Source organism: Ruditapes philippinarum, unplaced genomic scaffold (assembly GCF_026571515.1).
Source record: "Ruditapes philippinarum isolate M1 unplaced genomic scaffold, ASM2657151v2 ctg5107_1_1_1_1, whole genome shotgun sequence".
In the NCBI taxonomy this organism is placed as follows: domain Eukaryota; kingdom Metazoa; phylum Mollusca; class Bivalvia; order Venerida; family Veneridae; genus Ruditapes; species Ruditapes philippinarum.
This window is the reverse complement of record NW_026858811.1, coordinates 14944-29071: the sequence shown is the minus strand read 5'-3', so window position 1 is coordinate 29071 and position 14128 is coordinate 14944. Positions and strand designations below refer to the sequence as shown.

The 14128-nt window shown below is 33.5% G+C and overlaps 1 protein-coding gene across 1 annotated transcript in view; it reads left to right on the top strand.

Annotated features, from left to right (window-relative positions):
• Nucleotides 1-10641, top strand: part of LOC132754337 (uncharacterized) — a 33592-nt gene extending 22951 nt beyond the window's left edge. Inside the window, exons 12-16 of the mRNA XM_060744957.1 lie at nt 144-225; nt 567-701; nt 2143-2275; nt 3688-4472; nt 6765-10641. Of these exons, the coding sequence (XP_060600940.1) occupies nt 144-225; nt 567-701; nt 2143-2275; nt 3688-4472; nt 6765-6907 (1278 nt within the window). The 3' untranslated portion in view covers nt 6908-10641. The remainder of the gene's footprint in view (nt 1-143; nt 226-566; nt 702-2142; nt 2276-3687; nt 4473-6764) is intronic.
• The last annotated feature ends 3487 nt before the right edge of the window (nt 10642-14128 follow it).

Below are 14128 nucleotides of genomic sequence, written 5' to 3'. Positions count from 1 at the left end.
TTTGATGTAAAAATAATGGATTTTGATGTTTCTTAATCAAAATGGAATGTAAATTTAGTTGTAATGGAAGTAAAAAATGATAATTTGGTGTTGAAATTTTCAACAGCGTTTGCTTAGAAGCTGCATTTCTTATATTTTTTCAGGAGATCTGGAAAGACTTCGGTGGAATAGAGATCCTACAACTTTCAAATGATAGGTGTCATGTATGCATGATAAACCCTATAGGTGATCTCAAGCTTGTAATGTATACTTTTTAGCAATGATGCATCGTCACTTTGTCTTCAGTTCATTCGTCAGAACATGGTCTCTGTTTCTCAGCTTTTCGGTCAGAGTATTTTTCAGGAATCATTTGCTGTAGCTTATCAACATTTGGCAATGGAATTACAATTTTTAAGGCAGAATTAATACTGATGACTAATTTTGTGCATATAGAGAAAATAATTCTTAGATGACTTTGTACTTAATTTATTAAAACTTTGACCAGTAAATGCTGATTTCCTTAAAGGATATCTGATAGTTATGTTTAGCATCAGAAGTGGTATGACTCTGAATTTATCTTATTACAGCACAAGAAACATCTATGAAACAACATAATTCCAGTAATTGTACACAACTAATCAAAGCATGCATAGCATGTGAAAAGAACAGTTTTCTAAATCCTTTAACGTGTTACTGTGGTACAGAATTGACACCTGTGATAGGTAATTATTTTGTTAGCTACATATATATATTTATGCCTGAACAATGAAGAGACAGATCCAGATACATCTAATTTAATGATACGTAAAGTACTGTTTGGTAATATAAGATCATACAATTGAAAATAATTACCAGACCACAGACATGTGCAGCTTTAAACACCTTAAAATCCAATGAATTGAGTATTTGTCAATCCAAGCACATATAATAAATGAAACAACTTTATTATTTAAATGCCTTAAAATCCAATGAGGATCAAACCAAATACCCCTGGATTCACTAAGCGGGTGGACTAGACAAAATTTAATATGCAATAAATTTGAAGGCGTTTGGAGCTCCATATTCCAAGTGTCTGTATACCAAACAACTATATTAAAGAAAAGATATATTTGAAAATATAGGAATCATTTAATCCAGACATGGCATTGTCTGACCAACTTTAGATCCATTCAAAAATATATTTCTTTGCAAGTTACTTGATAAAGATATAGTGAGATACCTGTCAACGGGTGGTACCAATGAAAAGAAAAAACACTAAATATTACCTCATTCACATTGCATATACAATTAGGCACATCGCCATACAGCTCTGTCTTGAAATGGGTGATTGTTGAAGTTATATTTATACCGTCTATATAAGGAAACGGTAAATATATTAACTAATCATTGATAATAGCCAGGTGACTAAAAAAGGAGAAACTTTGCATCATAGATTATTAAGAAAATTTCTCAGCTGAAACTCAGGTATTTGATTGGAACAAAACTGGCACAGATTCGAATTTACAGATGAAAATCCTGATATTTGAGAGAGAGCTTAAAAAGTTGGGTGCATACTGTAAGGGAATAGTCAGTTGGTCCATCCTTAGAATTGGCTAACGCTATTACCAACAGTTATGTATGAAGATTATGCATACTTCAGAGTTAATTTCCATCAGCAAACATGTTCATATGGCGGTGATCATCATTGCACCTTTAAAGTAATACTTTCATGTAATTGAATTGAAAATGGTATTCCAATAAAATAATGTTTGGAAAGTGAGATTTATGCAGGTGTTTAAAATATTTTTAGAGATAATAAGTGGTGTGACTTAGAACTTGTTGAAATTGATGATTTGGGTAAATTATCGCAAAATTTGTGAATACAAAGTTTGATCAAGTGCATTTTAACCCTTATTACATTAAACCAAAATGACTTCTTTATGCTATTGCCGATATTTTGATCAGATTTGGAAGACAGAAACAACTGCATATGCAAACGATTTAACATGTCTTTTCGACTTGTTTAGTTTAATAGCAAAATAACGAAGTTTTATCTTAAAACAATTAAAATTTATTTTATTTGTAACACTGTTACCATGCTGATAAACAATGTGAATATATTGACAAATTATATGTTGATCTTGGTTTATAAAGCACTTCAAATACGTTAATATTTGATTTAAGGAAGTGGATGGGGTGCTTTGCTTGTCGCAGGAACAGATACAAAAAACAAAGAAAATACTAAAGTAATGGCCCGGGACATAAAAGAGATAGAGAAGCTGATAACATCGAAAGCTCCACGAATAATTGGAATCAGGTTTGTTTCTGTTATTTTTAGCTTACCTGTCACAAAGTGACAGGGTGAGCTTTTGTGATTGCTTATTGTCCGGTGTCCGTCCGTCGTCCGTCCATCCGTTGTCCGTAAACTTTTACTTTAAATGACATCTCCTCATAAACCACTAAGCCAATTTCATCCAAACTTCACAGGAATGTTCCTTTGGTGGTCACCTTTGAAAATTGTTCAAAGAATTTAATTCCATGCAGAACTCAAGGAAAAAACTTTAAATATCTTCTTCTAAAAAACCCAAAGAGCTAGAGCTTAGATTTTTGGCATGAAACATCTTCTAGTGAGTGTCTACCAAGTTTGTTTTAAAAAAAGCCCTTTTGGTCAAAATTGGCCCCGCCCCAGGGGGTCATTGATTTTCCCTATATGCATATAGTAAAAACTTAAAAAATCTTTTTTTAAAGAACCCAAAGAGCTAGAGCTAAGATATTTAGCATGAAACATGTTCTAACGGATGTCTACCAAGTTTGTTCAAATAAGAGCCCTGGGGTCAAAATTGGCCCCGCCCTGGGGATCATTGATTTTCCTTATATGTGTATAGCAAAAACTTAAAAATTCTTCTTTGGAAAAAAACCAAATAGCTAGAGTTTATATACTAAGCATGAAACACCTTCTAGTGAGTGTCTACAAAGTTTGTTCAAATAAAAGCCCTGGGGTCAAAATTGGCCCTGCCCCGGGGGTCATTCATTTCCCTTATATGTGTATAGCAAAACTTTAAAAATTCTCTTTTAAAAAACTCAAATAGCTAGAGTTTAGATATTAAGCACGAAGCATCTTCTAGTGAGTGTCTACAAAGTTTGTTCAAATAAAAGCCCTGGGGTCAAAATTGGCCCCACCCCGGGGACATTGATTTTCCTTATATGTGTATAGCAAAAACTTAAAAATCTTCTTTGAAAAAACCCGAATAGCTAGAGTTTAGATATTAAGCATGAAACATTTTCTAGTAAGTGTCTACAAAGAGTGTTCAAATAAAAGCCCTGGGGTCAAAACTGGACCTGCCCCAGGTGTGTCATTGTTTTTAACTATATGTGTTAAGAAAAAACTTTAAAAAATCTTCTTTTAAAAAAAAACAACGAGCTAGACCTTAGATGTTTAGCATGAAACATCTTCTAATGGGTGTCTACCAAGTTTGTTCAAATAAAAGCCCCGGGGTTAAAACTGGCCCAGCTCCGGGGGCCTATATACAGGTAAGCGACTTCAGGGCCATCATTGTTCACACAGTATAATTTCACTCTAACCATGTAACAGGGTATTATCTGAAGATGCAATACTTATTAAACCTTGTATACACTTAAAAGAGTAGTTGCAGGGGTTTAGTTGATCTATTAATTATCTAAAGAATGCAAGTATAAAAATATCAGAAACGTCCCATTTTATACTTACAGTAAAGAGGATATTCGCACTGTAGTACCTGATGTACCCAACAACGCCAACATGAAAGGAAAGACATGTAGAGAAATGGAAGAAGAAAACCTTGGTGACGAATCCAAAAAACAACCAGATAGAGAAACAGAAGGAGGGAATCTTTGGCCTAAAGTCAAAGCTCACATTGAATATTTCAGCAAGAGAAGGGACCTTGACACATTGTTTATTTATTTTTCATGTCATGGTGGAAAAACTGAAAATAGTTTTCATCTTGGGTCAGAAACAGATAGTGTTTCATTGCTTGATTTTCAGAATGAGTTAGCTCGATTAGAAAATATTGAAAAACTGGTTTTAGTTTTGGATCAATGCTTTCCGCCAAAGGTACAGTTTAATAACAGTGAGAGGAAATTTATTCAGATAAATGCATGTGAAACTAGTGAGAGGGCATCTATGACAAATATAAGTACCTTTACAAAGTGGTTTATTCGAGGATTGAAAGCAAGGTCAGAAAAATCACCATGTCCCGGCAACTGTAGGCCTTGCCGGGAATACTGGCAAATGACTACAGATTTTATAACATATTCAAATTTGCATAAGTATCTGTCTGATCATTTAAAAGAGGCCAATGAAAAAAGTCCCCAAATATATAACAACCGTATCAATATAAACAGCAACTTTGCATTTCACACAGACGAAGAAGTACTTATTGATTTTACAGATGGCAAAGATACAATAAAGGATTTACCTATTGGCTATTTACAGGAAATTACAAACTTGAAAGAACAGTTGGTTAAAGCTTTTGGCAGTAAGTTACTGATTACACCATATAACATAAAAAATAATAATAAAAGATAAAAGATATTTCATGTTGCAATAAAGTGTTACACATGAATTTATTTATAATGCTAAGCTATTGTAACATTATGTTGCAATGTGATTTATTTGACGACTGAAATGAGTTTATTGATATCAGATTATCAGTAAAATTTTGAATTAACACTTTTTAACCTTAGATGCATGTAGTTTGTGTGTTAGGCATTATACTTGATTCCCAATTGCATAGATCCTTCGTCCAACGCGTCACAAATCATACAGTAGTGCAGAGATATATATTTATAATTCTCTTTAAGTAACAGAGTTGAGAATAAGATATGTAAACTAATTTATTGAGAATTCAGACACTCCTCGTGATTTTGGCACTTTACACAAAGAAGAAAAAACAAGTGTTCAACTGGTAATAAACACTGGTTAGAGACAGCATGTATATGCGGTTGTTTTTTCCCCCTCCGATAAGACAGTTTCCAAAGCCTTGAGACAACAATGATACGGCCTATAGATGTGATCAATTCCAGCACATCAAAACTCAAAATATGTGTTAAATATCTGACCAACACCACTGAAACTGATATCATTTCTTAAGTAAAGCATTCTTCTAACAACATAGAATTCCACTAGAAGGAAATAGTTCTTTAAAGCTACATACCTCCAGATGAGTCAAAATATTTCAATAAAATCAAACTTGAGAAAAATGTACCAAGATGTAAGGAAAAGTTAAAAGTGTCAAGATTCAAGTAATATTTAACATATGGCGATTACTGACTGATTTTTAACCAGGTTTTCCGAAGGAAAAAACTGGTTATTAGATTGAGGTATGTCGGCGGGCGGGCGGGCGTAAACAATTTCTTCTGTGCGCAACTCCTCCTACATTTCTCAACGGATTTTGACCAAACTTTCACAGAAGCTTTGTCATCAAGTATATATATATATATAGAATATAAGCTTTGTTATCAAGTGCCTGGCACATATTGTCGGGGTTTTGTGATTGGATAATATTTGACCGAATTATGGCCCTTTGTATATTTTTTCCTTATACAGAATATATAGTGAACAATTTCTACAGTGCGCAACTTCTCCTACATTTCTCAATGGATTTTGACCAAACTTTCACAGAAGCTTTGTCATCAAGTGCCCTGGCGCTCACTAAATTCCCATGTTTCTTCCAAGACATCATTCAAGTATTTTTTTAAAATTGTGAACATACTTTTCTTGATATCGCACAAAACACCACACGCCAATATTGTTGACAAAAGAAAATGACAAGAGACGCAAAAATGCAAAAATTAAGCAAAAATAAAGTACTGTTTACCTTTCTAAAACATTTTGGAAAAAAAGGCGAATAGACAACATAAAATTTCTCAATCATTTTTGTTTGAGGAATATTAAAAAAGCCATAATTCCTCCTAAAAGTTCAATTAAAAACAAATGCCCCTTCATGACAAAGCTTCTGTGAAATATTTTGCTGAAAACCTGGTTGCATCGCATTGCAATGTTCCTTGGTCATTAAGCATCAATATATTTCTACTGCGTAACTGATGCTGAAAGGCTATTTATGTTTTCGGTAATTTACGTGGTTTGTAAGAGCCATTGATAATGTGTAAATTGCTTCCTTTTGGCTACTTCACAACATTACCCATTCAAATATGTTTTCAAAATTTTCATGAAATTAGCATGAATCTGGAGGTGTGCTGCTTTAAGTGACGATCACAGCCTGCCTAAGCTTCTTTTTGGTATGTCTGTATTAGTTCTGATCTTCATCAGGTTTTAGGAATGCTACTGTGAAAAATTATGAGTTTGGGACGAATACCACATTTTTAAAAGGAAACAGTTTAAGCAAGACTAATCTGCGCCTTTAAAACTAGACACTGATGCCTTTGAAATTTGTCATTTGATAGATATTTTAACAGTTTTCTTAATTTTCACAATATGCTCAGTAATTTCAGTTGTCTTTTGAATAATTAAATATATCATGTCTTCTTTCCATCTAGATTTGAACTCCTGCTGAATAATATTAGCCGCGTCACGACAAAACCAACATAGTGTGTTTGCGACCATTATGGATCCAGACCAGCCTGTGCATCTGCGCAGTCTGATCAGGAATCATGCTGTTCACTTACCAACCCTATTACAAGTAGAGAAACTGGTAGCTAACAGCATGGATCCTGATCAGACTGCGTGGCTGTTGGTTTTGTCGTGACGCGACTCAATTATGTATATCTGTTTTTCATATGTAATTGGTTGAATACACTTTGAATTTCAGAAAACGTAGAAGTAGACACTGTGGACATTGAAAAACAGACATACAGAAAGGATAAAGAATTTGAAAAGTGCGACACCCTTGAAAAAGTGATGCAAGCTTGGGTTCTTAGGCAAAAATTGAGAGTAAAATTCAAAACTGAATAATTTAAAATATATATCTTGACACTATATGTATAACCATAAAATGTAGTAGTGTATGTTCTTACACACTGTCTCCAATCATAATATTATGTAATATATAAAACAAACATCATCTTCTAGAAATATTTACATATAGAGACGATCTAACATATACATACCTATACTTTTGAAATAAGTGGACATAATCCGATGCCTCTAGCTAGTTTTTGGAATGAATCGTAATTTGTTAATTTGATTATCAACCTGTAATAAGAGAAACGCACTGTATGAGAAACACAGCTTAATTCAAGATATACTAGCTCTGTAGCTCATCTGTGAGTAATTTTTTTTTTATTTAAAATCCATAGAATTCTTACTGAATATGTCTATTTGGAGTAGAATAGTGTCCAAAATATGCATGGGAAGCTTCATTCCTTATAACAGTAACGGTTGATGAAAAAATGCCCCCTTTTTTAGCTCACCTGTCACAAAGTGACAGGGTGAGCTTTTGTGATCGCTTTTCGTCCGGCGTTCATCCATACGGCGTCAGTCCGTCGTCTGTCCGTAAACTTTTACTTTAAATGACATCTCCTCATATACCGCTAAGCCAATTTTATCCAAACTTCACAGGAATGTTCCTTTGAAAATTGTTCAAAGAATTTAATTCCATGCAGAACTCTGGTTGCCATGGCAACCAAAAGAAAAAACTTAAAAAATCTTCTTTTAAAGAACCCAACAAGCTAGAGCTAAGATATTAAGCATGAAACATCTTCTAATGAGTGTCTACCAAGTTTGTTCAAATAAAAGCCCTGGGGTCAAAATTGGCCCCGCCCCAGGGGGTCATTGATTTTCCCTATATGCATATAGTAAAAACTTAAAAAATCTTCTTTAAAAGAACTCAAAGAGCTAGAGCTAAGATATTTAGCATGAAACAGGTTCTAATGGGTGACTACCAAGTTTGTTCAAATAAAAGCCCTGGGGTCAAAATTGCCCCGCCCCAGGGGGTCGATGATTTTCCCTATATGAATATAGTAAAAACTTAAAAAATCTTCTTTTAAAGAGCCCAAAAGCTAGAGCTAAGATATTTAGCATGAAACAAGTTCTAATGGATGTCTACCAAGTTTGTTCAAATAAGAGCCCTGGGGTCAAAATTGGCCCCTCCCAAGGGGAACATTGATTTTCCTTATATATATGTATAGCAAAAACTTAAAAATCTTCTTCGAAAAAACCCGAATAGCTAGAGTTTAGATATTAAGCATGAAACATCTTCTAGTAAGTGTTTACAAAGATTGTTCAAATAAAAGGGGTCAAAACTGGCCCTGCCCCAGGGGTGTCATTGTTTTTAACTATATGTGTACAATAAAAAATCTCCTTTTAAAAAACCAAAAGAGCTAGAGCTTAGATTTTTAGCATGAAGCATGTTCTAATGGGTGTCTACCAAGTTTGTTCAAATAAAAGCCCTTGGGTTAAAATTGGCCCTGCTGGGGGGGGGAGGAAAGAAAGGGGGCGAGATCATTGTTTTTCATTTTATGTGTGTAGTAAAATCTTAACATCATGAAACATCTTCTAATTGGTGTCTTCCAAGTTTGTTCAAATAAAAGCCCTGGGGTTTAAACTGGTCCCGCTCCGGGGGCCTATATACAGGTGAGCGATCTAGGGCCATCATGGCTCTCTTGTTTTTTAAATGCCATTTTATTTTAATGACACTATATATTCATATTATGTTTACTTAATATTTTCTGAATAGCTCAGTAGGTAGAGTGCAGGATTGATAATCTCGAGGTCGTGGGTTCGATACCAACTGTTGCCACTATCATTTTCAATAATTTTGTTTATCTAATGTTTAAATAATTTCTTTTTCATGTTCATTCTGGAATATTCTTTCTCTAAGTAGTTTAGTATTCTAGATTGTTCATTAATAGTTTATATATGATGAATGTTTGTACTTCAAGGTGTGTCTGCTAATTTGTGTTTTTGTGTGATGTTAATGAACTGATTTTGTGCTATTTTACTTATAATATCGTGAAGCTAACATAGGATTTTATTACATGCTTTTCGGTGGTTTATAGAAATATATCAGTGAAATAAAAACTAATAATTTCACTGTTTTAAACAGTGAAATTATCAATTTGATAATATCACTGTTTTGAATATTTGAGCCCGGTCGGTTGTTTCAGTGAAATACCAGCCTGCACAGTACTGGAGACCAACTTAATGACGTGACGTCGTAAATGACGTTGCATATTATTATTTGGCGCCCTTTTCATTAAGTACTAGGTTAAATGTCTTTTTTAACGTTTCTTTGCATATAATAAAAAGTAAAATTTGTTTAGTTTAATGTAAGATTGAAATATATTTCAATTGTGAACACCAAAAGTTCATATTTCACTCGTGTCTGCCTCACTCGTGAAATATATCTTGGTGAAATATATTCCGATCTTACACTGACCTCTATATATTAGTTTAGATTCTGTAATTCTGTGTTGGAAGTGTTTTGGATATATTATGATATTCTGCTGTTGACATTGGACATTGACTAAATTTTAGTTATGGACAATTGAATTTGAACTGTGAGTTAAACTTTAAGAAATTTGTTAAATTAGATTTGTCGATAATTGTGAGTTAAACTTTACTTTCATATTTTTGTAAATAATTGTTTTTCTTTAATTATAAATTGTTAAATTTGTTGCTGCGTTACCTTCTCTGTTAGCTTTTAACAGCCTATAGTAATTCAAAAACTCAGTATTAGGAATGTTGTACTCAGTTTTTAATTGACTAAAAGTTTTAAACTTTTGTGTGTTGATATTATACATGTAGATGTCTTTTACACGATATATAAAAAAAAACTGTTGCTATTTTTTTATATTTGAAGTTTGTCACAAAGTATTTGTTCTGTTATATTTTGCAGGCTTCACTCCAAGCTACTAATTCTTCATGTATAAATTTATTTTCAACTTTAAGGTATTACCATCCTCATGCACTACTGTTAACTACAATGAAAATGAGGGCCATGGGTTCAATCCCCAGAAGGGTCAACTTTTTCGTTCTTTCTATTTTTCTTTTAACATTATTTATGTATCTCTCATGTCCCATTTGGAAAGAAAAAAGTGTTTAATTTTGATTTTTTTAATTTATATAGATATTTATTGGCTAAATTATGCTAAATCTAGCAATAAATATGGTACCTGATATTTTCAAAGTGTAATAAAATAAAGTATTTCATGTTTTACTAGATCAACCAATATACTTCTTTAAAAATTTAGGGAAACTTTGACAACAGGCACTCATTTGGGTAAATTTGAAGGATTTTTTAAATTAGGCTCCCTAAGTAGGAAAATGGTCAGACACGTGGTAAAAATGGGTGGGGTAGGGTAACATTTTATACAGGTTTCATAAATTTTAAGTAGAAACCATAATTTTGCTTATGTGGATTGTTAGCTAAATGGTACTATTTGTTTCTTACCAAAAATTAATGGGAAAACATTTTTCATTAGAATGTTATTGCAGATTATTTAAAGGTTCCTCATTTCTAAAAAAGGGCCCTCATAACATCCTTGAGTTCAGAAAAGTGGCCATAACTTGATTTCCGTATGGTAAACTTTGTTTAAATTTTGCATACAGGTGTACTTTATAGTATATATCTGACCTATGAGGTCAATTTTTTAATTCCTTATAGTGCCCATTATGGTGATAATACCTTAAATTTCAATATATCTTTTGTGTTTATATTCCATTTAAATAAAGATATTCCACCTAAATGGTTTATATTTTTCTTTATTATTTCTTTCCACTCTCCGTTATATTAACCGTTTATTATTCATTTTATCAAGTTCGATTTCATAGAGTTGGAAATATAGGACTGTCAATCATATTTAGACCCCCGTTTTTTGTACTCTTGTATTATCTGAGAGGTCATCAGACTTCTCCACAGTGTTGATTGCTGGGGGCATCCATTTTTGCTTAATGAATCTCATATTCAGCCTAAAATCAGGTGGGGAGAAAATCCCGGGATCCGGGATCGTATTAGATATAGAGGGAAAACTAATAAACTATATTTGTTAACCAGGTTTTCCGAAGGAAAAAACTGGTTATTAGATTGAGGTATGTCGGCGGGCGGGCGGTCGGGCGTGCGTAAACAATTTCTTCTGTGCGCAACTCCTCCTACATTTCTCAACGGATTTTGACCAAACTTTCACAGAAGCTTTGTCATCAAGTGCCCTGGCGCATATTGTCGGGGTTTTGCGATTAGATAATATTTGATTTAATTATGGCCCTTTGTTTTTTTTCCATATATAGAATATATAGTGAACAATTTCTTCTGTGCGCAACTCCTCCTACATTTCTCAACGGATTTTGACCAAACTTTCACAGAAGCTTTGTCATCAAGTGCCCTGGCGCATATTGTCGGGGTTTTGCGATTAGATAATATTTGACCTAATTATGGCCCTTTGTTTTTTTTTTCTTTATATAGAATATATAGTGAACAATTTCTTCTGTGCGCAACTCCTCCTACATTTCTCAACGGATTTTGACCAAACTTTCTCAGAAGCTTTGTCATCAAGTGCCCTGACACATATTGTCAGGGTTTTGCAATTGGTATATATTGGACCTAATTATGGCCCTTTGTTTCTTTTTCATTATAGAGAATATTATAGTGAACAATTTCTTCTGTGCGCAACTCCTCCTACATTTCTCAACGGATTTTGACCAAACTTTCTTAGAAGCTTTGTTATCAAGTGCCTGACACATATTGTCGGGGTTTTGTGATTGGATAATATTTTACCGAATTATGGCCCTTTGTGTATATTTTCCTTATACAGAATATAATAGTGAACAATTTCTACAGTGCGCAACTTCTCCTACATTTCTCAACGGATTTTGACCAAACTTTCACAGAATCTTTGTCATCAAGTGCCATAGCACATATTGTCGGGGTTTTGTGATTAGATAATTTTTTACCTAATTATGGCCCTTTGTTTTTTTTCCTTATACAGAATATAGATTTTCTATATAGTGAACACTTCTTCTCTGCGCAATTCTGTGCGCAACTCCTACAATTCTCTAGGGATTTTGACAAAACTCTCGCAGAAGCTTTGTCATCAACTCTTGCTGCATGTTGTCAGGGTTGAGATTTGATAATGTTTGACCTAATTATGGCCATTTATTTTTTTCCCTTATATAGAAATATATTGTTTTTGTTCCATATATAGAATATAAAGTGAACAAATTCTTATTTGCACACCTCTTCCTACAAACTATTTTGACAAACTTTCACAGAAGCTTTCTCATCAAGAGTCCTTGTTCATATCATCGGGGTTTTGTGATTTTGGGTGGGCGGGCTGGTGTTCACTTTAAAACAAATGCCCCTGCATGACGAAGCTTCTGTGAAATATTTTACTGAAAACCTGGTTGCATCGCATTGCGATGTTCCTTGTGTTGATAATTGTCGTAATGAAAGGCGATTAAAAGTTATTATAAGTTTTTATTGTATGTAATGAACATTAAATTAATTTAACTTAGGATATAAATATATTTAGAGCTATTTATTAACAAACTTAAATTAACGCCTTTGTCTGTGAAAAAATACGTTATTTTTAAAGATTTTTTTTATAACTACTACAAATCAAACTTATTCAGAAATCTCTACAAAAACATTCAAATAATGATGATCATAATAATAATACACCAAAAGTAGGTGGTAAATTCTCGGGATTACTATATGTTTAATACGATCCCGGGTCCCGGCTTTTCTATAGGCGATTCCGGGATTTTCCCCCCACCCTAAAATCATTAGAACCAGCCTACAACTGTCCCAATTCAAAATACGACTTTATTTGTACTTAAACGAAAAATTAACATCGACTGTAGTAAATTGTTTCTTGTTTTGTGATCAGCGAATTCGAAATAAAGTGACAGTAAACATTTATAATAGCTACAATACTGTGAAATTTGAAAGAGTATTGATTTTAGGTTGGTATATCTGGCCAACATTTCTTTACTCATTTCGTTGGTCATTAATAGCACAACTCAGTTATTTTCCAGGGAAGGTCTTAAAGTACTATTTTTAGCCCTTCATACACCAAAAAGTATCGGATTTTATTAATGAAATACCTTACTAGAGGTTGCATGTAATTGGTTCAAATGTTGAGCTATATTAAAGGAATTTCCTCGGTATATTTTTCTGCTGTTAACAAGTTTAAAGAATAGTCAATCAAATGTAAATATATCTATCTTGTATACCATAAATAGTACAAATATATTTACTTTTTTTTGCAAGTTTATGCTGCACTCAGTTGCACTGTTTTTTAATTAAAAATTGAAATTCTGGCCTTTTGACTACGAATGACTACAGAAGAAGTCAATTAAGAGGACAGATTTCAATTTTGAATAAAAAATAAGTTCATCGTTGGTGGCACTAGAATACTGAAAAAGCTTCAGACCCAAAGCTTTTTTCAATAATTCATGTTTCCATTGTGTACATTATTATTGTCCAACAATATATTGACCTGGCACTCTTGCATTTGACCCTAACATCGGTAAATTCCGTAATCGTTACTATCTACTTGTAAATCGGTATAGATAAGCAGTTGTTAAATAATTTAAATAAATAAAAATCACTCTTAGCTCAGTCGGTAAAGGTATTTCACTTCAAGAATATGTTAATACAAACTCGTAGGTTCGAATCCTGTGTCAGCCACTTTAATGTCTTTTCTTTTTTATCTTAATTGTGTAGTATTTTTTTTATGCCACAGCAGCATCTGCGATGCAGTGGCATATAGCGATTCACCTGTGTGTGTGTGTGTGTGTGTGTGTGTGTGTGTGTACACCGCAGCATCTGCGATGAAGTGGCATATAGCGATTCACCTGTGTGCGTGTGTGTGTGTGTGTGTGTGTGTGTGTGTTTGTTTGTGTGTGTGTGTTATATAGATTATATAGTGAACTTAAAAAATCTTCTTGTGAAAAACCACTAGTCCAATTTCAACCAAACTTGGTCCTTGGGTGAAGGGCTTCCAAAGTTTTTCAAAGAATTCATTCCATGCAGAAATCTGGCTGCCATGTCAAAGAATTTCATTCCATGCAGAAATCTGGCTGCCATGTTAACCAAAAGGAGTTATAAGAACAAAATTTAAAAAAAATCTTCTTGTAAAGACCCAAAAGGCCTAGAGCTTAGATATTTTGCATAAGGCATTGTCTGGTAGACCTCTACCAAGATTGTTCAAATATATAGCCCTTGGGTCAAAATCG